General features: G+C 48.6%; 2 protein-coding genes across 3 annotated transcripts in view; both read left to right on the top strand.

Moving 5' to 3' along the window:
* Positions 1-127: 127 nt before the first annotated feature.
* Positions 128-13,506, top strand: lrig2 (leucine-rich repeats and immunoglobulin-like domains 2). The gene is made up of 18 exons (XM_040204823.2): positions 128-894; positions 1,130-1,204; positions 1,747-1,881; positions 2,242-2,385; positions 2,565-2,708; positions 2,903-3,046; positions 3,303-3,446; positions 4,998-5,078; positions 5,339-5,410; positions 5,589-5,657; positions 6,609-6,772; positions 6,990-7,301; positions 7,441-7,722; positions 8,210-8,650; positions 9,156-9,308; positions 9,687-9,827; positions 10,297-10,551; positions 11,180-13,506. The coding sequence occupies exons 1-18, from the start codon at positions 707-709 to the stop codon at positions 11,404-11,406; spliced, it is 3,171 nt and encodes a 1,056-aa protein (XP_040060757.2). The 5' UTR covers positions 128-706; the 3' UTR covers positions 11,407-13,506.
* Positions 13,507-13,994: 488 nt separating this feature from the next.
* The window catches only part of magi3b (membrane associated guanylate kinase, WW and PDZ domain containing 3b), an 88,046-nt gene continuing 74,173 nt past the window's right edge, over positions 13,995-27,867 (top strand). For both annotated transcript variants that reach the window (XM_040204821.2, XM_040204822.2), the window contains exon 1: positions 13,995-15,708. In XM_040204821.2, coding sequence (XP_040060755.2) covers positions 15,402-15,708 — 307 coding nt within the window. In that variant the 5' untranslated portion in view covers positions 13,995-15,401. The remainder of the gene's footprint in view (positions 15,709-27,867) is intronic.

Raw genomic sequence — 27,867 nt, 5'->3', positions numbered from 1 at the left:
ATTTTTTTACCTAATATGTTTTACCTTTTTTTCAGTATATTTTTTGACCTAATATTTTTACCTGTTTTTCCCAGACATATTTTGAGCGAATACATTTTTACTTTTTTGTTTTGATTTAAGGCTAAGACCAAAACATATTGGACAGACATCCAATCAAATTGATGCAATTGTTTGACAGGTTTTAGTACAGACCAATAGAATAACTGTAAACATGCTGGAAAGGGGCGGGATCTAAGATATCCAATGCCTCACAGTCAATGCGCCTTGTTGTGCTTTTGTAACGGAAAGACGGATATTCTTTATTTTTTACCTCTTTAGATGACCCCCTACAATTAAACGACATCCAAGCGGGGAGTTTAACCGATGTTGGGACAAAATTAACGTTAGCTCGGCATTGAGGCAGCATAAGCCAACGCTGCTGCGGGAGTATATCCACCGTTAAGATTGGAGCGGAAGGAATTCCTGACACCGGGAAGAAAGAGATTTCTGCTGGGATGCCTCCTGCAAGTTGGGAAAAACAAGTATTTTACGGTTCCTAATCAGGCCGTGGAGCCACAGACCTGAAGTATGTGTTCATTCGACTGATTTAAACACCGGGAAGGATTTTTATGTTGGCGGGATTTATCTTTTGCAGTTCACGCGACTTGCGTAGCAAGTTAGCCACGTTAGCTAACGCCACTTAGCCTCCAGTGGGAAGACGCTCAAAATGGCGGAGGGTCGGCCCGTTCCTCCGGCCCTCGTTTTCCTGCTGCTGAGTTTGAGCGCCCGGGCTCTGGAGTCTTGTCCCGCTCCGTGCTCCTGCCCAACGGGACGAGATGAAGTCCGCATCCTGGACTGCAACAGGAAAAGGCTGTCAACGGTTCCTGCGGACCCCCCGCACGGGACGACCCAGGTGTAAGTACGCAAACCCGTAAGATGCAAATGCGTCACTTCATCCACCGCCGGGATGTGTTGCTCCACCGACACCCCGGGTTGTCCCGTTTAGATGCAGAATAGACGCTTGTTCTAGACCTTAGCGTTACGTTAATTGCGTAGTGGCTTTCCCCATTATAAGAATGTGGGCGTGAGTGGGACGTTTGATTCATTTAACATAACGCAGACTAATTGGTTTTGTTTGATGTCTTTTCAGCACCATGAATCACAACGAACTGACCGATATCCCTTTTCTTGGAGATGTGTCCTCAAACATCACCTCCCTGTCATTGTAAGTATGAGATCCCCATCATATTGTCACTTCTCACACACACTTACGCGCCCCCCTTTCTATGTCGTCATTCCTTTTCTTGCTTCTGTTCGACTGTTAAGCCTTTATGTGTAAAAATAAACACTTCAAACAATTGTTATGACCCTTTGGGAAGAATTGCAAATGTTTACTCTTTACAAATCTAGACAAATGCATTGGAGCTAACACATGGGCCGTCATTAGGTAATGTCCTTTTGTAACCCAGCAACCGATATGAGTCTTTACTCATGTAAATATTCTACATTTACATCTGATTACACTTGTGTGCAGAACGCATGCTTCATATCAGCATTGCTAAGAGACATAACATGTCAGCTGTTCAGCTGTAGAATGATACCAGTCAGTTTTAACAGCGCTGCCTTTTTAATGAATGAATCGACTTGGTGTCAGCCGATTCCCAAAGCCCAGGTGCTGGGACTAAAATACATTTAATTTCTTTGCAACCCTCCTTCATTGTGAGTTCGAAAGCTAATACTTTTGTACACATTTTGTACACGATTCAGAGTCCACAATCGGATCTCAGAACTTTTGATGCATCAGCTGCTGCCATACGTTGCCCTGGAGACACTGGACCTGACATCCAACTCGATCTCAGAGCTCAGAGTTGGATCCTTCCCCTCCATGCAGCTGAAATACCTGTAAGTAATCATTCTCTTTTCACCATTTGTTCATCAGCGAATGTGTTCTCTTAAAGGACAGGCCGAATGTACGTCGGCTGAGGCTGCACAATACTGCACATATATAGTATTTTAATAACAGAAAGCATCAAGGATGAAACGTAATGTTGGTAACGTGTCATACCAGTACACTAGTTTACTACTGTGTGCACTGGGTGTGTATATATAATACAACAGTAGATGACATGACAGTTATGGCAGAGCACAAAAGACTCTCGGATAAGAGCATCTTATCGTATGTGGATATTCACCTCCAGCAAACTTAGCTGTCTTCTCTTTCTTCACTTTGGCTCCAATGCTGCTGCTCTTTTCATCTCAAAGGAATTTGAGTAATAACAAGATCAGCGTCCTCGAGCCCGGCTGCTTTGAAAACATCTCCAGCTCCCTGCTGGTGCTGAAGCTGAACAGGAACAGATTAGCTGTGCTGCCTTCTAAGGTCTTCAAACTTCCACAGCTCCACTTCCTGTAAGTATGGCATGATGTGCGTTGGTGCAGAACTAAAATAATTTTTCAGGAATCTTGATATTCGGTAAATACATCTTTGTACTGAAGCCCGGATAAATTTGGTATAAATCCAATGGCTCCCGTTTCTCTCGGTATAAATGTACTTGGTTGAAGGAAGCCGTTCTTTGCTGTCATTGCAGTGAAATGAAGCGTAACAAGATCAAGATTGTGGACAGCCTGACATTCAAAGGGATGGACTCACTGAGGTCACTGAAGATGCAGAGGAATGGCATCACCAACCTCATGGATGGAGCCTTTTTTGGACTTAACAACATGGAAGAACTGTAAGTACGGGGTTGTAGATTCTTTAAAGTGATATCGAACAGTTGGTTCATCAGGAATTGTCTAACAGACTAGAAAAAGCTGCAAAGATTACTGTAAATTCACCAATGTTGGATGGGAAAACGCCAAAGAATTCATATAATTGTGTATTTTTGTTCTTTGTCAATGCCGTGTGTTCATCCCGCCTGTGTCTCAGAGAGCTGGAGCACAACAACCTAACAGAGGTCAACAAAGGCTGGCTGTACGGACTGCGCATGCTGCGGATCCTGCGGGTCAGCCAGAATGCTCTCGGCATCCTCCGACCAGACGCCTGGGAGTTTTGCCAGAAGCTGGAGGAGCTGTGAGTGTGTTCGCTTCACAGCTGCGGGTCCCCGCTCCCTTCCATCAGCTCTGGGCTCTGAAATTCATTCCGGTTGCTCCCAGAACTTACTGTTGTTTTGCTCCAGTGCTTTCTAACCTCCTAGAGATGATTCCGTGCAGCCTCGCCCGTAGTGGATGTACATTTTATCTTTTACGATTTTGTGAAGATCTATTTTGGAGCAGGATTCTTGAGTGCGTCAACGAGTTTGTAATAATCTGCGTTTGTTTTTGTGCAGAGACCTGTCCTTCAATCACCTGACTAGACTCGAGGAGGCCGCCTTTGTGGGACTAGGTCTCCTGGACAGCCTGAACCTCGGAGAAAACTCCATCAGCCATTTGGGAGAAGGAGTGTTCAGTGGCCTGGCGAGTCTGCACACCCTGTAAGTGCTACTCAGGGAAATCTATCAGAAATGGTTGTAATATTGCGCAGTATCCAAAGTATAACCCTCCTGACATGTTCTTGGCTCTGCATTCCTATGAAGGCTGCTAACTACAGTAGGTCTGTGTTTGCTTTACTCTTCATGTGTAGTTCTAGTCCCGTCTTCACACATTTCCCAGGTAGTTTCGAGAAATAACAGTAGAAATGTGTCTGCATCCTCTAACATAGTCAGCGTTCACATCTTGTTTTGTCGTTAGTCTTGTGGTTTTAATCAAAGCGCCCAATGAGTCCAGTTCTCTTGGTTTTGTGTCCTCTGTCACGCGTTCACTGTCGGCGTCTTGTTGAAGCGAGAAAAATCTGCTGGGGGCTCGTGGTCACTCGCAGGAGCAGCCAGCATCAAGCGTTAAACCACTGGGAGCGTTGTTACCCAGTGCAGGCACATCAAAATGTGATACTTGGGAAGGAAAGTACTCTTAGTCGGGCCACGTATTCCATATGAGCCATGTACTGTATGGAAGCTGGTTGTAATATGTGACAGTAAACTGGTCTCACCGGGGCAGAGGTGGGAAAGGTGAGGGTTGGATCTAGGATTTGTTCTTAATCTTTCATCAAGAAGGCATTAAATAAAACATATCTGCCCATATGATGCTCAGCATTTCTAAGCATATTAACCAATAACAAAGCAGCTCTGAGGGAGATGAGTTGGGATGTTCTTTCTTTCTTGGGTGCTGGATACCATTCGGTATTGTTCACCAGTCTATTAGGATTCACCATGTTTGCACTAATGGCCTCCAACATTAATACACCTCATATCCGGTACAACACAATACATTATGTGTCTTAAGCCTGCTCCTTTCCCCACTTACCATTAACAATATGGAAGTTTGCCAAGTTGATCCCTGAGTGGATTTGAGAGCAGGCAAGAAGTCTTAAGAACTCATTTGTAAATTAAACGTTTGTATTGAGAATTGATGTGTCATCTGATTGGCCTTCAGGCTTAATCAGCCCAAAACGATCAATACGACCTGAATTGTGACCTGATCAAAACGTGTCAAAAAACTTTAGCAAAGCCAGCTTGAAAAACAAATGAGAGGCAAGTCAATAACAACCCTTAAAAACAAATCTAAATTTGATGGACACCGTGTTTGACAGGCTCCTTGAGCCAATGCAGCAGAAAACCTAGGAGCTCAGGCAGAGAATAATGGCCTAATCGAGCTGCTGTGTTGCCCTCATCACATATTTACCTGGGAGGTATCGATGAAACACAGAGTTGAGAAAGTGACTAGGCGCATCGACATGGGGGGGGGGGGGGTTCTTTCAGAGGTGGCTGAGCATGAGGAAAGAGAAACAAAGGAGGTCGTTAGCAGCCGGGGGAAACAAGAGGCTTCTCTGTTCCCATCATCCGTCCCCGAGCTAAACGCGGCCCATTCACAACTCACTGTGGAGGTACGGGGCCTCAGATGGTTGCTCTCTGATGTGGGAGTCACTGCTGCTTTGTTTCTGTGTGTTTAAATATCTTCAGCGTCACTCTTCTTTTTTTTTTTTTTTTCAGGGATATCCGCAATAATGAAATCTCCTGGGCCATTGAAGACTCTGTTGGTCTGTTTGATGGGATGAAGAAGCTGAACACACTGTGAGATTGACACTCAGATTGTACACACATGTACAGAGCCAGGGCTTTTGATTTAATATGTGATTCATAATAATATGTGTTCGCACCCGGATCTTAAACTCTGTGGCAGCGTTCCAGATAATGTCTGTACCTTGTGATAAAGTTCTGCTTTAATTGAATTAGTTAATTAGCTTCATTTGTATTCCAACTGGCATTGAAAGGCTGTGACGTGAATTTTGTTGCAGGTCCGGTGGCAATGTGAAATGTTTTTTGTCTTGCAGGATCATACAGCGGAACAAAATCAAATCCATCACGGAGAAAGCGTTTGAGGGCCTGGACGAGCTGGAGCACCTGTGAGTAAAGCTACCGCCAACCGGATCTCTTGTTATTCAATCAATGATTGAAGACGGTTATTTTTCGTTGTTGTTTTTTTAACCACGGTCCCGTTTTCTTACGCTCGTGAAACTGGATGCCAAATTGATCAAATCACATCGTGCGTGTGTCTAACCCATATTTCTGTGCACTCTGCAGGGACCTCAGCAATAACGGCATCATGTCGATACACCCCGAGGCGTTGTCCCACATGAAGCTCAAAGTGTTGTGAGTAGACCCAAACTGATCTTACAGTTCCCATAAGCACATCTGGAAGCCGGCCTTTCCCTGCGTTGATCGCTTCTGTCTGGCTTTTATTAAAAAGGAACAAATGAGGACGTTGGGTGGGTGACGCATACGAGTTGTGACAAGTTGTTGACTGTGTAGGGTTAGCGATGAACTCTGTAAACGTGATTGCAGTGTTATTGCAGAGAGTTTCAATGCCGCTTTTGAGTTGTTGTCGTCGTCGTTGCTGCTGCAGCATCGTCCGCTTCATCATGTCGGTTACTTTTCCCGCCCGGTCCCTTTCTAGGCGTTTGATCGGCTCATCTTTTCAGAGTGCCTCTCAAGCGGCGGCTGACTTACTAGCCAACAGTATTTCAACCTGCCTCCCTCAAGACAAGGTTTTAAAAAAAATATATTTAAATAGTTGTTTTTGTCATGAATACGTTTAAATAGAACATGAATATTAATTGCAGAAACGCTGTAATCTCGCATTGGAGCGAGTCAGAATCAGGGCCTTCTACTTCATGACTCCCTTCAACCATAACAAAGCAGCACATTCCATCACTCCTTCTGTCCTTCCAGATCCCAGCCATGCACATATACTACCCGACTGTTTATCAGAGGGAACTCCCAATTCCCTCGGAGCATTTCCCTAAAAGGAAACCCAACGAGCTGGCTTACAGTAGCTATGGGATAATAATATAATTCACCTCCGGCTGACTGCCTGTGTATTTGAGTGAATCAATTCAAACCTTCTATGGAAAAACTGGTGTGAATAGTTTTGATGGTAAATATCAGCTGGTATTTTATATTTATTCGGGATTGGTCATAAAAGCGTAAATGACCAATTCCGTTCCCAAACGTTCACCATCTCCTCCCATAAATCCCCAACTCCCATTCATTTGTGAATGACCCGTCTCACGCCTCCTCCTGTCTCCTTTCTGTGTTTCCCAGCGTCCTAAACACCAGCAGCCTGCTGTGTGACTGCCACATGCAGTGGCTCGGCCCCTGGCTCGCCGCCAGCCACTTCCAGCCGCCCGTGTCCGCTGTGTGTGCTCATCCCGCCAGCCTCCTCGGCCACAGTGTCCTGTCCGTCAGCCCCGAGCTCTTTGTGTGTGGTCAGTGCCTTTCTCTCTCTGTTTATACTGTCTGCAGTCCAATTCCCATATAGGAAAACGAAGCCCAAAGAGGCTTGGAAAACTGAGGCAACTGAGTTGTTTTGTCCTACCGCCATGTTGCTCCTCCTGTGTTGGCATGATCCATGTTGAGCAGCAACTAATATCTTATATTCAAAAACCTGCTTCGGGAGGCTCACACTTTCTGTCCCTGACGCAGACGATTTCCCCAAGCCTCGGATCGCCACTCACCCGGAGACCTACGTGGCGATGCGCGGGAACAACGTGACCCTGAGCTGCGTTGCGTCCAGCAGCAGCGATTCGCCGATGACCACGGCGTGGCGGAAGGACGGGGAGGTGCTGTATGACGCCGAGGTGCAGAACTACGCCCAGTACCAGGAGGGAGAGCTGACCTACACCACCGTGCTGCACCTACTCAACGTCAACTTCACTGACGAGGGACGCTACCAGTGTGTGGTCTCCAATCACTTTGGCTCCAACTACTCCAACAGGGCGAAGCTCACTGTGAACGGTGAGGACGCCGGTCAAAGAGGGCGGTCGCCGCCCATCAGTGTGGCTCATTAGATTTTCCCCTGCAGCCTTTTACTCCCTTGGTGCTGGTACCAGTCCGTCTATACTCGTCCCACTAATGGCGATGTGTTGTTTTTCAGAGCTGCCGTCCTTTCTGAAGACTCCCATGGATCTGACGATCCGCGCTGGGAGCATGGCCAGGCTGGAGTGCGCCGCCGAAGGCCATCCATTACCCCAGATTGCTTGGCAGAAGGACGGCGGCACCGACTTCCCGGCCGCCCGGGAGCGCAGGATGCACGTGATGCCAGACGATGACATCTTCTTCATCGCTAGCGTGAAGGCGGAAGACATGGGAGTGTACAGCTGCACGGCTCAAAACGCAGCTGGCAGCCTGTCTGCGAACGCTACTCTCACCGTCCTGGGTGAGTCACCCGTCTGATAGACCACGTTGTACTACCGGGGATAAATCGCTGAGTGACGCCGCTCATTTCTGTCCGCCCCTCATAACACATCATCGTTTATTTTGTATCACTGGTTCAACTAACTGACGCATGTGCAATCCACGTCCGTGACGGATACTTTAATTCTGGCTGGAAGGAGCGTTTCTGACACAGATGTTACTCCACAGCTCTTAATCAGAGGTCCTTCAGCGAAATGAGCCCCCCAAATAGTGTGAGCTTTGCCGCGTCAGTATGTGAGAGTTGGCGCACAATGACACTCGCTTACACCCGCCAGCGATCTCGTGATCCTCCCGCCGCAGATACAAACTACTATGCTGCTTTTTTGAGCTGTTTGCTTGTATGTTTATAACTTATGTTTATGATTAAGGTTCAAACATTAGCACAGAAAACAAACATGTAAAATAACTGTGTCGACCATTATTAATCCTGACAAAATCTCCTCTTCCAGAAACTCCGTCCTTCATCCGGGGACTGGAAGACAGGTCGGTGGCGCGTGGCGAGACCGCCGTGCTGCAGTGCATCGCCGGGGGCAGCCCGCCCCCCCGGCTCAACTGGACCAAAGACGACGGGCCCCTGCTGCTCACCGAGCGCCACTTCTTCGCCGCCGCCAATCAGCTGCTCATCATCGTCGACGCCGGCCCCGCGGATGCCGGGAAATACACGTGCATCATGTCCAACACCCTGGGGACGGAGCGCGGCCACATCTACTTGAGCGTCTCGCCGTCGCCCAACTGTGACACCGGCGCGGGGTTCGACCAGGACGGCTGGACCACCGTGGGCATCGTGGTGATCGTGGTGGTGTGCTGCGTGGTCGGGACCTCGCTGGTCTGGGTCATTGTCATCTACCACATGCGCAGGAAAAGCGAGGACTACAGCCTCAGCAACACAGGTCAGCAGTTCAGACTCGTAACAACAAATGAGCCTTGTTTGAAGCTCCGCCCACTAATGGTAGCCGTGCAGAAAGCATGAAATATGTTCATCTGTTGCACGCAGGGTTTGTATTTGAAAATGGCATTTAATACTTGCAGGCCTGGGGAAGTTTAGAAAAATCCCCGGGCCGCGGACCACTAGATACCATATATATATTTATATTTATTTTTGTCATATGACCCGTCTGCGAAATATTGTCTTAACATGAAAATGGTCCGTGAGGCAAAGGAGGTTGGGGTCTCTGTGTTAAAGTGCATGTGTTTCAGTCTAGATTTTGGTTAAACAATACTTAAACGTTGGCATCAGATCAGTGAGGCCAATTGATGTTGCGTTGTTCTCTTTGTGGGGTGTTGGAATCTTTATGTCCACACAGGTTTAATAGAAAGCGGATGTTAAAAGGCTGTGTAACCCCGTTTGCCAGAACTCAACGCGGCGTAACAAAACGTGTCTCTTGTCCGTTCCAGACGAGATGAACCTGCCGGCGGACATCCCCAGCTACCTGTCCTCTCAGGGCACTCTGTCAGAGCCTCAGGAAGGCTACAGCAACTCTGAGGCCGGCAGCCACCAGCAGCTCATGCCCCCCCTTTCTAACGGATACGTCCACAAGGGCACCGACGGTGAGTCCTCTTCTTTTGGATTTGGTGAATTTGGACATTTCCTCTGGTCTTACTTTCAGTTTTGCCGAGGTCTGGAATGATGCTTTCGTGAGGTCTTATGTAAGCTTCATCGTGGTGGTTATACTTCTTCTTAGAGAAAACCTCTATGAACTGCAAATACAAATGTAATCTCTGCTATCATCGTTTGTTTGGTTTCAGTCTATATTTGGATTACCAGTTATTTATTTCAACATCCTAAAGGTCCCCCAATCCTCCTGCCAAAACACATTTATTTTAATAAGTGTGTTTTAAATGCAATCCCCAATCCAGGTTTTTAATATTCCCATGTCCAGATCCTCTTTGAAATGAGGTCGCTGACTAATATGACTCATGTCCCAGGTGTGTGTTATGGAGACGCAGCCACCGAGGGGGAGACGGAGGGGAACGGCGCGCTGCACTGCCGGGTCGGCTCTCTGTTCACCGGCCGGAGCAGCTTCCACCCCGGAGAGCCGCGAGAGGGAATCGCTGGACTCTCCACAGGTCAGCGTCCGAAGCGCTGTTCTCCCTTTTTTCTGTTTTTTTTAATGTCAGCATTTTGAAACTACGATATCTATTTCTATTCGATTATTATCATTATTAGTATTAAGAGAGTGTGCATACTGCTCTGGATAATCTGCTCAGGATTAGTTACAGCAGTACGAGCGCAGATGCTCATGACGATGGACTTATAACGTGTCCACAAAAAAAAAAATTAGTTGTGCTGTAACAAAAACCGTTATGTATTTACATCCCCCGACTTAGAAAATTTTAATTTAGAAATAAATTCAAGGTCTCGAGAAAAGGCCTCTAAAAACAAAGACTTTAAATATTTGAATTCAGATTCAATTTTTTTTCACTTAATAATAAATGTAAAAAAATGAAGGAGCCTCAGTCAGAGTTCAGCTTTCATCCATTCCGTAGTCCGGAAGCGGCTCGGCACTCACCAGGACGCTTCTTCCTCTCTGGCCAGGTGGCGGTCCGAGTCCGCTGGTCATCTGCTCCGACTGCTACGACAACGCCAACATCTACTCTCGCACGCGGGAGTACTGCCCGTACGCCTACCTGGGGGAGGACGAGCCGCTGGACGAGGCCCTGCCGGGCCCGGCGGGGAGCTTCGGCGAGCCGTCCCAGCACGGCGACCGAGCTCTGGAGAGCCTCGGCGGCGGTGTGGACCCCTCCGACTTCCTCGCCTCGCACGCCAAGAGGCCGGAGCACTACGCCGACGGTGAGGCCTGAAAACAGTGATACACGAAGGCTTCTTATGCAGCCTGATCCGGTGATCTAAGTACTCGCAGCCTGCAGCTCAACACTCTATTCCCTGTTGAGATTAAATGAGAAACAGCTTTTTAATCAATTAAACTGTGGTTTATGCTTATAATCTACGAATTCATTTTTAGTTTACTAAAAATGAAATTACAATTGTTGCAAGTGTTATTGTTATTAATTGTTATAATATTTTAACACGAGTCAAACAGAAGGGGGGATGAGTGGCAAACTGACCCCTTAAAGCGCTTTGCTAAGCTAGCTGCTAGGCTAAGCTATCTGGAAGAGGTGCCTCCAAGATGACGTTTTGAAATGACATTACCAATTAAACAACAGTGTCTAAAATGCACGTTTTCTAACGTTATGACGCATTACTAAGATTTAGAAGAAAAACAACAACAACATTCATTAATCGCCAACATCCTTAAATCTAAAGGTTTTCAAGTTAGGTTGCAACTTCGAAGTCGAAGGATATTTGTGTTTCCTGATGCATTACTTGACTTTCTGGCTGTTAAATTGTGATTGTTTTTTCAGTTTGAGGGGCGATGACACGTAGCCGTCTAATTTTTGTGTTTTACCGCCTTTTTCAGATTTCCTCTGCCGTCCCTTCTGGGGAGAAGAGGAAGGTCCGCCCACTAAACCCCAAAGAGGGGCGTCACAGCACCCGGTGACGGTTCACAGGACTCCGCCTCCGACCTCCGCTGCCGACGGGGCGGAGCAACGCAGCGAGGCGGACGCTTTATCCAGCCGGTGCACACGGGACCACAGAAGTGCCTCTGATAGGACTAACCCTCAGGAGCGTCCTGCTCCCACATAGTCCTCGCACTCCACCCAGGCTCCGCCCCCCCCACCCCTTCCCCGACCCACTACCTCCAAAGAGACTCCTCACATTCTGCCAAAGATGCTCTGTTTACATTCCCCATTTCTCTCGAGAGGACGTGCAAGCCGCGTGGAACTGGAGAAACGGACCGGTGATTTTGAGTGAGCTCCTCCATGACGCCTCCACCTGCTCCACGCTATGAATGTATGCTTTAGAGAGGGAACGCCGAGACACGGTGGAGTCTCTGGCGAGCTCTCTCCTCCGTCCCGCTGGCGCTCTGGTGGAGCGGCCGTCGAATGACTGAACCGCCGATTTCCAGGAAGGGAGGTTTTGACCCGCTTACGGTACCAGTTCCAAGTTCCATGACCAGCAGTTTGTGGTGGTGATGTAGGAAGGAACGTCTAATGCGCCCAACGTTCCCACAGCCATCCCGACTCAACACGCTGCCACGTGGTATCTTGTTCAAAAGACATTGACACCAAAATGTGGTGTACATTATGAATATATATATATGACTATATAGCCGATATCATCTTTATCCAATCTTGTTTTTGTCCAATGTCAACTTGCGATTGCTAATCCCTTCGTTGTCGATGTCCTCGTGGTGATGAGCACTTTGGGGAGGAAGCGTGACATGTTTTTTGCACATGTGACAATCATGGTTTTGCTGGCTACTTTCTAATGGCTGTCTGCCTTTTTAAACGAGCATTCTCAGTAACCTCGGTCAGGTGGCATTAATGGCGTATGTATATACACAGTATGCACTGATTGCCCCCCCCTCTCTTATTATACCTTAGGCACTTAATTTAACGGTGGTACATTTTATCACGCAGTAGCTACGCTGTGTTACTAAGAGGATTTATCACCAGTTTTATCTCGAATCGTTCCTGATCCTTCCGTAGATGTTGATTAAGCTTAAGTTTTCACTCGGGACTGTGAAAAGTTAGAATGTATTGTATTATTTTCTACGTATGTGTATATGTACATAATGCTGGTAATCTATTCCATGTCCTACTAGTCTACTCGCACACGTGCTGCAGTTCTTTTAAGCTTGTTCAGGCCTTGTTGACTCAGCGTTTATAACCGTTTGTTCAGGAAACAAGGATTTTCCTCCTAAATGAAAGACGGTAAACACACTCCTCTGTTCCCACACGTAGGCTCTTAATTCCATTTGAGGATTTGAAAATATAAATGGCTCTCGTCCAAAAGGCCTTTTGTCGCATTGGATGGCATGAATTTTCCTGTTAAAAACCTCTCGATTATTGCACTTCAAAGTTGTCCGGTTTTGACTTTCAGAAAAGACACTGAGGTTGTTTGAGCTAATTCATTCTAATAGCTGCAATAAATCAACCTCCATGAATATTCAGGTTTTTGAAATTGTTTTAAAGAGGTGTTGACTCAATTCTATGCTCATTTTGGAGAATGTAGTTTGTACACTTTTGAATTGAAGGATGCATCTATTATTTTGTCCACCCTGTTTACGCAGCGCTTTTCTCAAACAGCCTCAACAACAACGACAAGACCTGAGAGGTCTGATTTAGTTTTAGCTTCTCGCTGCTAACAAGCGTTGCTGTCACTACTTGTGTTGATAATCAGCACTGCCTCATTCTGCGCCCCCCCCACCCCCCCCCCCCCTCCCCCGATGTTCCATCCCATCGAGTTCAGACACAGTCACATCCGTTAGAGTCAGAACGTTGGCGCAGTGTCTCATAATTTCTAACTTCAGCAGCACCGCCGCTCTGAACGTGGAAGCGTCGTCTCACGGACCTGAATTGCAGACGAAAGCAGATTTTTGTTTTCTTGATGTTTTTTTTTTTTTCTTGACTCTTTGCTGTTTTCATTTTTTTCGCCAACACGGCACAACGGAATGTGCGTCAGCGTTCTTTTAATCCTCCTTCGTACCAAAGTTTAGCAGTGAATGCTCCGGCAATATCCAATGCTGCTTTTTTCTCTTTTTTTTTTGCTGAAGTTTTGTCTTTTTTGTTGTCAGTCGTTTGGTTGGACCTTGTTTACCTGTACGTTGTGTAAAGCATGTCTCAAGGGCCTTTTTGTTACGTCGCCATTACTCTGACATTAAACGCTGATTCTGGTACTTGGGCTTGGATTGTCGTTGTCTGCATCAACGTTCCTCTAGGATTACTCACTGTCGACTACATCGCCCACTATTTTCTACATGTTTGGTTCATTCGAAACCTAAAGATAGAGATATATATATATATAATACACGTGTGTGTGTGTGTGTGTGTGTGTGTGTGTGTGTGTGTGGAGAAAAGCAGCTCAGCAAATATCGGTTGGTTTTTATCATGTTTGATCTTACATCAAAATAGTTTCCTTTCCATTTCCTGTTTCGACAATTGCTCCAGTAATGTCTCTTAGATTTCTGTGATGGGCTTAAAAAAGGATGAGGGACAAAGTTCTCGCTGGATTTGATTTGGGTTGCATGTAAAACCCGATTTCTGGGCACAACACGGAACGATTTAAAAGGCCAAGCCGTCCATAATCTGGATTTAGTCGTGTCAAGCCAGCGCTAAGCCCGCTAATGTGGGCCTTAAAGAAAACTTAGTCCATCAACAGTCTCCACATGAAGAAGAAAAAAAAAAAGGAGCTGGTTTCTGGACGAGTTGAATCCCGACTGCTTGGAATCCTTTTACGGGTCTGCGGTTTGTTTTTGGACACGACGGCATCGCTGATCATCATCCCCCCGAATTCATTTACACTGAAAACTCTTCTATTTAGTATTATTTTTACTTTGTCATCAAGCTCCGGCTTTGTTTCATCACGAAACCAACATTAATGGCAGGCTGTTAATCGCATCACGTATGTGCTCTCAGGCCAACGCACATCATTTAATAAAAAGGTCCGATCTTCTGCACCGGACTCACGAATGATGACACATCCAAAGCCACTTTAGATATTTTCGGGTTGGACCTGAGCAGGTGAGTCTCTCACATTGCGTCGGTGGGTGGCGCTGTGGAGACGCGCGGCACGAGCGCGAGAATATTTACCCCACTCGGTGCAAATTAAGATTGTTAATGAGGCGCGATTTGTTCTGCACGGTTATTATCGCAATTACACGCGCCGTGATTTGATCTAGTCTTACTTCCTCCACGTGTTCTGCCCGGTCACGGTTAAATAAAACACAGATACACGTCGCTGTTTATTTTAAACAAGGACTAAAAGGACAATTAATTACAGTGGACATTACTGGACTCATAGTGCGTGCGTGTGCGTGTGTTTGATCTTCATTCAATACCTCCGCACACCAGCGGATGGAGCCAGCGTGAGCGTCTCCGAACCGCCGCTCCTGCTGCGGAGCGTCGAAAACAAAAAGGGGGAGGGAGGGAGGGGGGAGAAAAAGGGGGCGTTTCGGGAGCTCGGCAACGTTTCTCCAGGTGTGTCCAAACCTGCAGCAGATGTCTCTGGGCTCAGTCACCGCGGGGCCGGATCTCAACCGCCGCGTAGCGCAGGTACGAGGGACTTCTCGTTGACGCACCACGATCCGCCGAGTGAGTGAGATACTCTCTGTTTACATTTTAGTTTGGACCCCCCCCCCCCACCCCTCACCCCCTCAGCCCCTCACCTCCAAAACCGCGGACGAAGCGGCGCGTCGGAGAGAGGGACACACTGAATCGGTCCTCTTGAAGTCATCTCGCCGCTTTCTAACCCTCCTGGGTTTTTTTGGAGGGGGGAGGGGGTTGAGGGGGGGGTTTACGCACGGGGAGCGCTCGGATTTATCGCAACCGGGGCGGCTGTGCGCGCACAAACCCGTGGGATGACGCACCTCGGCGGCGGATTCCCGGGGTGAAAATCGGGCTCCTAAATGTCATGGATATGAAATCCCAGCAGCAGCAGCAGCAGGTCGAGCGAACAACTCAGGAGGTTTTACCGGGCCGCGTCTCTCCGTCTAACGACCGCACGCCGAGGTGCCCACGTTGATCGCTAGCCGTTCGCCAAGGGGAGCAGAGAGGAGAGCAGAGCAGAGCAGAGCAGCCATGTCCAGGACGCTGAAGAAGAAGAAACACTGGTCCGGCAAAGTGGTGGAGTGCGCGGTGTCATGGGGCAACCTGGGGGACTTTGGCACCGTGGTGGAGGTCCTCGGAGGAGCGGAGCTGGGCCAGTTCCCGTACCTGGGCCAGATGAAGCTGGACGTGCTGGCGTGTCACGTGGGGAAGCTGCCCTACTACGGCGACGTCCTGCTGGAGGTGAACGGGACGCCCGTCAGTGGACTTACAAACCGGGACACCCTGGCGGTCATCCGCCACTTTCGGGAGCCGGTTCGCTTGAAGACGGTGAAACCAGGTGCGTCTCGCTTCGAACACCCCCCCCCCCCCCCCCTCCTACCCACCAGTGCCATTCCACGGTCATCTCCAGACAAAATCTAATGACATGTAAATGAACATGGTCTCCATGTTATATGACAAACAAAATCAGCCTACTTTGTAAAGCAGAAATAAAAAAAAGAGGTGAATAAAGGGACTTTTGCTGTAGACCTTCCACAGCCTCAAAAAGATCTCACTTAAAGGGACACTCCCCCCACTTTCTCAGGGAGACGGAATAGTGATAATGGTAAAAATGGCATGCAGCCCAGTTGCAGCCTTCCCGGCTAAGTGCACTTAAATGCATAGAAATAAGGCCTAAATACATCCTCCATTATTCAGTCTACGCCGCTTCCCATTGGCCACAGCCAAGCCGGAGTGGCTGCAGCACTCGACCCCGGTGGTACCGGCCAGCTCTCCAAGGACGGCTGGCTGCCACGTCCGACCACCCTGGTCATGAGCTCTAATAGCCGGGCTGGTTCTGGTTTCTGGTTCTGGTCCGTGCTATAGCTCAGGTGAAGGGTTTCAGTGGCTCTGAGGAGATACAGTTGTGTGTGTGTGTGTGTGTGTGTGTGTGTGTGTGTGTGTGTGTGTGTGTGTGTGTGTGGCGCAGAGGGAGATGGTTGTTTGTATGCCGGGGATGGAATCCCTCGGCCACAACTGAGAGTGTTCAAATAGAAAGGTCACGGCAGCAGCAGCTGAGTCCCAGAACGTCAGTAGGCCTGAAGATCAGCTGCGTGCACGTGCTACTTGCACCATGATGCCATATGATGCTTTTATATATTTTTTTGGTGTAAATGTTATTAATTTTCATATCTTTTGTAAGCAAACAAGATGGAAAATGTTAGTTGCCTAGATTTACGCACATGAAAGCGCGTGCGTGCGTGTGTGTGTGTTCCCCGGCTGTGCCCTCCCCAGAGCTCCCAACACCCCCGTCTCTGCCCCACTAACCAAGGATGATTAATAAAGGGCACATGAACGAGGGAGCGAGGGGGGGGGGGGGGGGATCGGCTCTGGGACTTAACTCCCACACAAGGCTCCGTACCCCCCCCCCTCTTCTCTTTAAAGGGATGTAGCAAAGACCATCCCTCATCACCTGCCCCCCCCCTCCCCGTCACCCTGCTGTCTGTTCCGTACGCCCGTGTTCTGCTTGATTTGCACGTGACGTTCCATCCGGCGTGGATCAGCTCCTCTGCAGCGCGTTGCTCGCCTCACAAATCCCCCGTGGCGTCCGAATTGTATGATTACACATCCGGTGTGTGCGTGTGCGTGCGTGTGTGCGTGTGCATTCCTTCCTGTGCGGCAGCCTCATGTATAATTCACACCTCTTACATAATTGAGTCGGCGAGTGGATTTTCTCCACGCCGGTGGAGGCAGTGGGCCTCGAGGATCAGCTGTTTAGCAGGAGGCCCCGGAACGGCCCACGACACGCCGGCCGCCCCGGCCGCCGACTGACCGGCTCTCTGGGGGGAGGGGGGGCAGATGTTCAACACACCCCTATACACACCCCTATAAGAAGCCTCCTGCACGGCGCCCGCCTTGCCCACACTGGAGCTGCTGAGGCTGCCGACTGGGAGGAGAGAGACGGGATGTGAGGGACGCGAGTCTCTATGGGGGGGGGGGGGGGGGGGGGGGGGGGTCTATTTACCCCCTCTACCCCTCCGCCATTGATCGAAAGAGTCGCACCGCAGCACTTCACTCGCCCTCATCCATCCCCGCGCACACGTGCCCTACCCGTCGCTGTCTGGGGGAGAGGAAGAAGTTGGGCGCCGAGTTATTTAGAAATGAGGGCAGAGCCCAAAACACACACAGGAGCCTGTGGCCCGGCCGAGTGGAGCCGAGGACATCGGCTGTGTGAACGGATGCAGCGCGTCAGCATCTGCGCTTCCGGCCGGTTCCGTTGGTGATGATGTTTGAGACGGCGATGAAAGAAAACCAGCGTGTTTAACGGCGATGGTAATTAATTGAAATACTAAAACTCCTTAAGGGTGTTGGGATAATAGCATTTCTTTTTTAAATGAAAGATGATTGTCATTTTATCTTCAATCATTTTAATGGTCGGTAATTGGCGGGGGTATAACGGAGACATGTTTAGTCGGCAGAATACACTTTTCTTCCGTAATTATCCAAAGTGGATTTCGTATTTACCTTTCCGAGCGTTTACGGTCATGAGTTTGTTTTGGGGCTGTGCAATAATTCAATATGTAAATTCATAATCTTTCAATGGAACGATAACAGGATGAAATGGTATATTGTAAAATTGTGATGTATAATTGATTAGTATTAAATGATAACATGAAGTGCACACACACACACGCGCACGCACTCAAATTTCCGATGCGAAATATTTGCGTGAAATCTCCCATTAAGCCGTTTGTAGAAGTGCTAGAAGGTCTAATTGATAAAGATGTAGTTGCGTTCTCCTGCTCACACGTCATCGCGCTCTGTCACCTGCGGATGGTGCCAATAGAGAAGAATGCCGAGTGACATGCGCCCCTAAGCCCCCGTATCAAACAGCAATAGTGCGCGTGGGTTAATCACATTAATGCCCCTCTCATACCAGGAAGTGCCTCTCAATGGAATCATCCTCTCGACAGGCGACGCTTTGTCACTGCAGAGAGATTTGTCGTCTGTTGCTAAAAAAAAAAAAAAGGGGGGGGGCAGGCAGAGAGTCCGGTCACATAACAGCTCCCCCGCCATGGGGATGGAGCAGGAGACCACACGTGGTTAAATGTTTTTTTTTTCACTTCTTCTTTGCAGTGAATTGAAGGTGATTATGAGTGGCTTATTTTCTGCAGATACAATAAGACAATAAGATCCGTTAAGGCTCGGCTGCTGATCCCGCTGCTCCACTATAGAATCATTGACTATTTGGTGCTCACGTAGCTTCCTTTGGACCGTCTTTATGATTTTAATGGCGCCGCGTATGTTGTCTACAACTATCCCGATGATGCTCTCTGTGGGCCAAGTGAAGGAAAAACAACAACCGTAACCCTCCCTCCACCCTGCTTCGTTAGCAGCGTGGCGTGTCACCGCGCTCCGCAGCGCCAGCGTGGGTTTGTTTGTGCCGCCTGAGAAACGCCGCCGAGCTGCGAGTGCGAGACTGTTCCTACAGCAACGGAGCATGACAATTAGCAATTAGTGTCTCTCCGTCCCTGGGTATTCTCAGGCCGCCGTCCTCCGCGCTCCCGCCCCTGTTCGCCGCGCAGACACGTGTGAGGCCCTCACCCGAAAGGGAAAAAATAGCTTTGCGACGTTCGGCCCACAGATGCCATAAAAACCGGCCATGCGTAGTTTTTTAGGTAGTTAAATAAAAGCAATGGGTAGGAAGATTATACGTGGCGTCACTGGGAATACATCTCACAAAAAAAAAAAAAAAGCACGCCGCTCCAGTGAAAGCCGGATTCAAAGCCTGACCGACCGCGCGATCTGGCCGGCGCTTCACGGACGGAGGGAAAGCGTTGAAAATAGTTTAATTATTAAGAACATTTACTTTACGTTCTAATCGGCGGAAAGGAGGCCATATGTTTTCCCGTCCACCTCCTTCGTTCTTTGCAGCTGCAGCGGGCTTTCTGCATCCGTTTGGCCTCTCGCTGTATCATCCTGCAGAGCATTTTGTTGATGTACAGCTTGTTTGTCCTCTGTGACTCCCATCAAGCATCTCCTGTGTGCGCCCGAGGCAGCTGTCAGGCTTACAGCGCTGCTGCCTGGATACACACACACACACACACACACACACACACACACGCACAGAGACTCCTTAATGTACACGGTGCAAAAAGTTAATCATATTGTGTGCTGCCTTACTGTTGAAAAAACCTCCCCGGGTCGCCGGGGCATTTGGAGGACAGCGAGGATTTCTCTTTCAAACGATTCAATGCAACTGAGATGTGACTACAAAACAAACAAGCGTAAAGTTGCTCCCAACCCAAAGTCCTCAATCATTTATTTATAGCTGGATACTCCACTCGTGTGTGTGTGTGTGTGCGTGTGTGTGTGTGTGTGTGTGTGTGAGAGCGAACTGATGATATTAGAGCAAAGTGGTAGGTTACATTCACAAAGCGTAGCAGGACTCGCACACTCTCATCACTCCCCCTCAAATCACTTTGCCGCCACTCTTTGCTCAGACGCTCACCTGCGAAGGAGGCGACCCCCCCCCCCCCACACACCTGCACCACAAGGTGCTTTTTGAGTTGACTGATTCACGAGTGCGTTTCATTCATGTAGATGTTGGTCGGGCTCACGTGCGTCGATGCAGAGGCGCGGCTACGGAACCGTGATTTCCGCTGGACTTCAGGGGCCCAAAAAAAACATCTCGAATAGCATTTTCGCTGGTGGGAATGAACTCGTCTGTGGCGCCGCGTCTTTCTATTTTCCCTTCAGTCGGTCACAGCCGAATTCCGCTAACGAGTGAGAAGAAACACGGGTGGCGAAACCGGGCGTGAATGGGTTCATCCTGCAAAAAAGAAACCCCAACAACAACAACAACCCTCCCAGTGTGCGTTCGCTGAACTTGAAGGAAATCCGTCATGTCATTTATCCTCAGGCCACCTTGAGGAAAAAAATAAATAAAGTGTTTTTTAGAAAAGAAAAATGAAAGTAGACCAGGCGAGGCTCTGATAACAGCACGAGGACTCGGCGTTGTGAGGCATCTGTTCAGGGCACATTACCGCGCCCACATAACCCAGCTGGGTGTGGCGGTCACAGTGGCGTTGTTTAATGAGCTGTGTGTGTCTGTGGACGGGGGCTGGGGGGGGGGGGTTACCACTCTGAGCAACATCGTCTCTCTGACTCGAATCAAGGCTCCATGGCTCCTTATGGGAGGCGGCATTCTCTTACGTAAGAGAATTGCCTCTCTAATTGCATTGTCCACAGCTCACAGTAGTATTTCCCCTCTGCAGGCTGTTGACTCCTCTTCTGGTTCTGGGGGATTTCCGTCCCCTCACGCTCGCTGTTCCAATTAGAGACCAAGTTGTTGTCTTAAACGCCTGTTAGCTCTCATGTTGCGATAGAATGACCCGGACTCAGACTCACTGCTGATATACGAGGAGCAATAACTGTGTAAAGGGGTTTATTTTTTGCTTTGACCTGCATCGCATTGGCCCTCGTCCGGGTGCCGCTTCGCCCCGGCTTTATCTTCAATGGGGTGCTGGGACACTCCTGTGAGAACACATGTCCCCGCAGTGAGACGTACGCAGAGGACACTTTGTATTCAGAGAATACATACGTCGGCTTAAGCAGCAGGTGTGGAAACAAACAAATCACGTCCCCAATCGCTGTAGGCAGAACAGCAGCACACCTGCTGGAGGCTCTGAATGTGGAACCGAGAGGTTTACACCACTCGTACACAACCCCAAAAAAGACACATTTCTTCACCCTTTTCTAAAATGCATTCGTGTATCAATGCTACAGTTTTGTAGTTGCTTAGATACCGGCCATACGTTTGGAGCGGTGTGATGAAGTCTTATCCCTTCATCCCCTGGAAACCACAGAAACCCCTTAATATGTTATCGGCCAAAATGGGATCTTAACAGGAGCTTTAAAATATAAAAATCCCCTGAAGATCTCCAGATGTGATATGGCTGCGTTTATCCCGTTCCCTTTTTCTCCTTCTGCCTCCCTCCATCAGTGCATCAGTCACATCCCGTATATGTGAAGCTGAATCGGGGGAGGGTTTGTGTGTGTGTGCGGCGGAGGTTGGGGGGGGAGGTTGCAGGCCGTCTTTTGGTCAAACGTCCTCTCCGTCAGCGTCTGGGGGGACATCGGAGGGGACGGCCGCTGAGGAAGTCCCTCCTCGGCGCCCGGGCGCCTTGTTTGTTTTTGGCGCGGCAGCCGTACGGCGGCTGACTGACCCGGCGCCGTCACGTAGGAGGTCATCTTCACGCAACGGCGGGTCTCTACACACCACGCTCCACCAGCGTGTGTCTCCCCCCTCCCCTCCCCTCCCCCCCACCACACACACACACATTCCTGTGATCCAGATGTGCATCGTATCCTCCAACTGGTGTTCATCAGGGTCACCTCTAGACAGCTCACAGTTAATGGGCCTTGACGTCTGAATTAGGGTGCTCTTTCAAAGGGTGATTAGCAGGCAGCTTAGGATTCTGAGGGGAGGGGGTGAGGGTGGGGGGGGGGTGTCGTAGGCAGACACAAACAGGCGGGGGCAATGGGCCGGTGAGGTCTGCCTCTCTGTGGTTCCATGATGGGAGGCTTGCCAATAATACAGCTCATCATGAAGTGGTCACGGTGCGGTTCTGCAGATGACAGAGGGAGGGGTGCAGGCGGGCCGATGGGTCGGGGGGGGGGGGGTCGGGGGGGCTGTACGCTTGAAGTGCACCGTTTTCATTAGCTGATTTTGCGGCGTGAAAACGGTGCTGCCCTCATGAAGCAGAGCCCCCCCTCCACCCCTCCTCCACCCCCGCTCCCATGCTATTTTCTTATTCCGTGGCCGTGTTTGAGTCTCTGTGTTGCTCGTGGCGGCCGGGGAGCGGCTGGCTTTGTAGAATCCTAATGGCGGCGAGCTTTCCCTCCGCCGCATGCTGCAGGCGTGTCGCTGAATGCCAATGAAGACGTCGAGGCGGGATGGACGTGGGAAGGGGGGTGGGGGGGCGATGCTGTGGCGGCACCCAGAGGCGGCACACGTGGACGTCGTGGTTATCTCGGCGCCCTCTCTCGTGATTCCCTCGTCGAGTGGGAGATAATCCAAGTGCGTTCTGTCCCACTGTGGCTCCCCCCCCCCCCCCCTCCCCCTGTAACCCACTGCCCCAGAATAGGGGCAGATTAGACTGGTTCGATTCTGGTCACGAGACGATGATGAACGACGGTGAAGCGAGCGGCGCGGAGGCCCTTCTGAAGCTATCAATGCAATCTAGATGCCTACGCACTCCTCCTCCTCCTCCCTCCCTCCGCCTCCCGTCTCCTTTCATCTTCCCTCCTTGTATCATGTTCTCCTGCTTCATTCTTTTCTTTTCCTCCTTCTGTTCTCGGCTCTCCAGGCTGGTTGATAAAATATGAGATTTCCCTTCATTTCCAGTGCAGCATCTGATGATATTTGCCCTTTTTTACTGTTGAGTGGATGCATGTGATGTTTTATTCAACCCGCCTTTACGGCAGCGCTGTTTGATATTGCAGCTTTTATTAATCTCCGCTCGTTTGGTCATCCAATTATTTATTATTGCCCGCTGTAAAAATTGTATGATGAGCAAACAAAGCATCACTGGAGATTATAGCATAAAACCCAACAATCCGTCTGCTCCACATCATGTGTTGCCTCCGGGCGTCTCCTCCATCACGCAGGCGACACGGGACCTGTTAGTGTGAAATACATTGAGGGCCATGACTTGGACACACACACACACACACACACACATCACTTTCCCGGCATGCGCCTCGTTTCTCCACGTGACGCAGATGTCGCTGTCAGTGGGCCGTCGGGATGCGGACGCCCCAGTTAGCCGCTGAGCTGATCTGATTACAGGGAGCTTCAACTGCTCGTGTGTGACACGCACAGTCGGCGTTGTTCGGGAGGAAGGACTGAGGTGTTCTGACGCTCACCCGGTCAAGGATGTTCTGCTCAGAAGCGCGGCGCCTCGTCCCAAAAGGGGTTCGTTCCCCTGAGAGGGCAGATGGCGGGAATTACCGCTTCGCTCCGTCAATTAAAAAGGATGCGCTGCGCGTACTAATGTCCATAATGTGGGCTGATGTCTTGGACTTGTTGGGTCCGTGTTTGTGTGCCAGTTGGTTCACGACACTGCTGTCTGATTTCTGCTCTTATGCCGCTGCAACCAACATGGAATTAATCTCCTATTGATGTTATTATGAGTCCATTTATTGTAGTGCATAATCTTTATTTTCCTTTTTGTTAAGTGACACGCGTTTTCTGTAATGCTGCTAATTTAGGTGGTGATGGAAATCTATTCTCACGTTAGTCTTTTCTTCTAGTGCCTTACAAAACTCCCATGCTGTGATTAAACAAATTATCTCTTGCGTTTGTGTTGTTTTTAGTGTTGAGGTCATTTCCCTCCAGTCCATTTAAAAACAACGGCCATTAATTCCTCATGCGTAAATCAGCCCATTATCACGATGAGCTGATTTCAAAAAAAGGCCTTTTCTATTCTGAATACACTGAATTATCTGACGCATTTTGGAAATGTTAAACAACAAACATAAGAAAGTATAAGCGTAAAGATGGGTTGGCACTTCATTAAATGCAAACGATCTCTGGTGACGTCTCCATTAGACGTGACAGTCCCAGGGAGTCGTGGAAGCTCTCTCGTAGCGTTTAAGCTTTAAAGACAATGAATTACAGGACTCGGACTATTTCGGAGCTCCACCTTTCTGACTAATTCAGACTCATAAATATGAAGGAAGAGATCCCAAAGTGGCCTTTATGAATAAAGACATGGCAGCGAGTAAGCCAGCGCGTGTCCCCAGACGTCAGACCTGCCTCAGCATGCCGGCTTAGATGATGACGAGTCAGGCGTTCCCGATTATTAAAGAGGAACAGTGGCCGACATCCACGCTTTGTTGATGCAAACAAATTCCCATAATCAAGTGAAGCAGCTCTTAAAAAAAAAAGGAACCTGCACTATTTGTTTGTATAAGTTTGTTCCCAAGGTAAAAACCTGCTAAAGCCTTTGAAAAAGTTTTCATCCATCCCCTCCAATTAAATCCACTCTGACACCAGAATGTGCCGCTTCCTTTTTTAGCGCGCTTACGATACGTGAGCACTTTGAAGACTCTGTAAGTCTTTGATGAGGCCGCATTTCAAATGAATAGATGGATACGATCGCTGACAATTGCAGTAAGCGTATCCAATGCGCGTCCCGTGTGAGGACGCGTCTTGTCTGTGCTCACGCGAGGGCCGCCGATGACGGTACGGGCCTCCTTATCCGGACTGAGCTGAAAAGCGGCGTCCCCCGTCGAACTCCCGCCTCCCTTCCGTCCTCCGCTCCGGTCTTCATTCTCACACGATGTGGTTTTACCTCTGAATTCGAAATTATATGAACATGCAACATGGGTGGCCTCGTGTTTTTGCTTGAATCCCCGATGAAACGGAAGTTGAAGGGTCTTAAGCCCCTCTACTCTGAACACGAGTTAAATCAAATCCCTCGCATTTCATTGGACGGCTAAAAAAAGTGGGTGTATTTGAATGTCACAGGTAACCGTGGCTTCGCTGTGGCGTCATGATATTGTTTGTTAAAATTCTCTTTTGCATGAATAGAAGCTCATAATGACGGGGGATGGGATCTCAAGTCTACAATCAATAAAGGTAGTTCCTTTTGTCAATTATTAAAAAAATAGAAAAGGAAATGCAACAAATAGCTGTCAGACAACTATTTTTGACTTTAAAGCTTTCGGGAAAGCGGTAAAAATGTACCACGGCTACGTATTTGAGCCCACGGTCATCTACCATCTCGACAGATGGGTTTGGTTTCATACCGGGGCTTCGGCGCTGAGCTTCGCCGCTTCAGGTCAGATGATCAAGTGCGGCATCATGGTCTCTCCTCTGAATCATTACAGGCTCACACACTTTGTGTTTTGACATGGCCAAATCCGACCCCCCACACCCCCGGCCGCGCGCTGTCTGGATGGCTGCTTTTATACCTGGCCGAGCAGCCCTGCCACTGGCGTTGCGCCGCACATGGAACATAGCTACCGACAAATCCAACAAGACAGGCTCGCGCACTCACACACACACACACGCGCACAGAAAGCCTTCGGCTTGGACGAGATGGAGGGTGGAAGTCGGTAAAAAGCGGTCCAGCTGTCTGTCATGCCGAGGTTTATCTCCAGCCTTGAGTAGCATGATTCCCACTTTGAAATTAGTATCGCCGTCACATGACATTAGCGGCATTAATGCTGTTTTGGTGGATCGCGGCTGTCTGCAGGTTGACAATTAACACAACAGAAAGACGGCGGGTGCTCTAATACGGCGGCCCGTGGCTCTGTTCTTCTCTCCTGCCCTACATTTAAAATATGAAATGAAAAAGATGATGACTTTGACATTTTCGCCTCCCTCAAACTGAATATAATGGATGTTCTTACTCACGCTGTCGTTGTTTGGCGCTGTCATTTTCAATAATGCAAGCGATTACTTATGAGGATGCATTTTTTAAACATTATTAAAGGGAAATAGAATCTTGCCTGCGAGTGAATTACAAATTACAGACTCTACTCTGTTGTATTTTACACTCCACATGATATCCAATTAACGAGGAAGAATGAGCTGAAAAGCTCATATTGTTTCCAAAAAACACACACACACACACACACACGCACACACAAACACAGCGGCAGTGTAGCTTGAAGAGTCCCGCTGTCCATATTCTGCGTGTTGTTCTCACAAATGTGCTTAAAATGACATTGCTGTTGTCTGTGTGCCTGAAGACAAAATTAATTATAAAAAAATCGCAAACTCAAATTATCAAATGCAGTTTGTGTTGAACGTGTCCGGAGATGGAAACACTGCAGATGTGTTTTTCTATTTGTGAATGTTGGATTGTATTAACGGTGAAAAGCAGCTCAGTGATTTGCCTCAAAGTATCAACTCTATATTCTTCTACAGAGGTCTGCTTTAAATAACAACAAACGTACTCTGTGAAGGGTGTTTGTTTCTTTTTTATTACCAGAGAAATGCTTAATGTTCTGCTGTGTACGTTGGAGGAGTAGTTTTAAAAGTTGCAGACTATTCCACAGTTTGAAACATGTATCATTGAGGCTGCAGAGGGATACGGCACTGAAGGATATTCTCCACTATCACATAAAGATAAAGAAGTTTAGTTTAGTCTTCTCGTCATCCTTACATTGCACGTATACATTTGACCTGTAATGTAATGTAATGTAATTTGACATGGAGTCACAAGTCACATGTCCCGTAGTCGCCTCCCTTTTTTGTACCGCTGAGCTCGCTCATCCATCCCTTGGATGGAGGCCTTGACAAACATGTTGCGAGAGGCACACGCATGCATGTCGTCGTCCAGAACGTGGACGAGCGATCGCGTCCCTCCTGCAGCATCGCAGCTCCGACGAGTCTGCACAACATCTCCATCATCCTGAGATATTTGAGGGTGGGGGGGGGGTATTCCAGTAGCTATGCGGTGGTGGATGTCACACTTTCTTCCAGTATAGGTATAAAAGGCCACTGCAGCTGCGCGAAAGCCCGGATTTCACATCCCGGCGACGGCTACTGCCCTCTTATCACTCCTTTCACTTTGACGCCTATTATAATAAGCTTCACGCGGACCTGGGAAGGATCCCAGCAGCCGGGTTACCGCTACCTGCACTCCTCCCCTGCATGACATCACTTCTGTCACACATGTCCCACTCATGCATAACTTACAGCTGTGCCGTTCACTGACAGCTCATATGAAACGCTACAGGAAACTGCGGCGTGAGACGACGAAGCACAAACCAGCTCAAGGATCTGCACGTTGGAGGAGCCACATCAGGCGCAGAACTCGTTTTTTTGTTTTGACGTTTTCAGGTTAGCCGTAAAGCGCCGTCGTCGTTGGTGGAAACGGCAGCGCGGCAGCTCGAGCGCTTTGTTCACGCTGGAGGTGACAGATGTGTAACATCCTCCCCACAGGAGGAGCGCACCACAGGACCGTATGTGAATCGGTATGGGGAAGCTCACGGAAAGACGCGACGTAAGTAAGGTCTAAATTTAGTGGGACGTACTTCAACGTGACCCATGAGCCACTCGTCGTACCAGACGTTGTGAGGCCCAAGCAGGAAAAATAACCGCTGAGTGCTTTGAATTGATTTATCGAAGATGTTTTTCTTCTCAGGAATTGAATATTTCAAAAGAAGATTTAGAAGCTTTAAAAGCTGCAGTCTTGCTATAAAGGCAACAATAAAAGCCACAGTTAGGAACTAGTTAGGATATAATTTTTTCTTATTTTGCTCAAACGAACACTATTTCCTGCGGTTGGTTCCACCAGAATCCCACAAATCAGAGATGGGATGTCTCAACATCAAGATTCTGACAAACTGTCAGAGGATGCACTGATCAAATATGAATTGAGATTCTGTGTCTGCATTGCGTATCTCTCGCCTCGATTTCTTTTTTTTTCTTTCGGGAAACCTATTTTATTGCCTGTTTAGCTTCAGAATGAAAGAGTTTACTCCCAGCGGTGATTAG

This window comes from Gasterosteus aculeatus, chromosome 17, assembly GCF_964276395.1.
Source record: "Gasterosteus aculeatus chromosome 17, fGasAcu3.hap1.1, whole genome shotgun sequence".
NCBI classification, from domain to species: domain Eukaryota; kingdom Metazoa; phylum Chordata; class Actinopteri; order Perciformes; family Gasterosteidae; genus Gasterosteus; species Gasterosteus aculeatus.
This window is presented reverse-complemented; position numbering and strand designations above follow the sequence as displayed.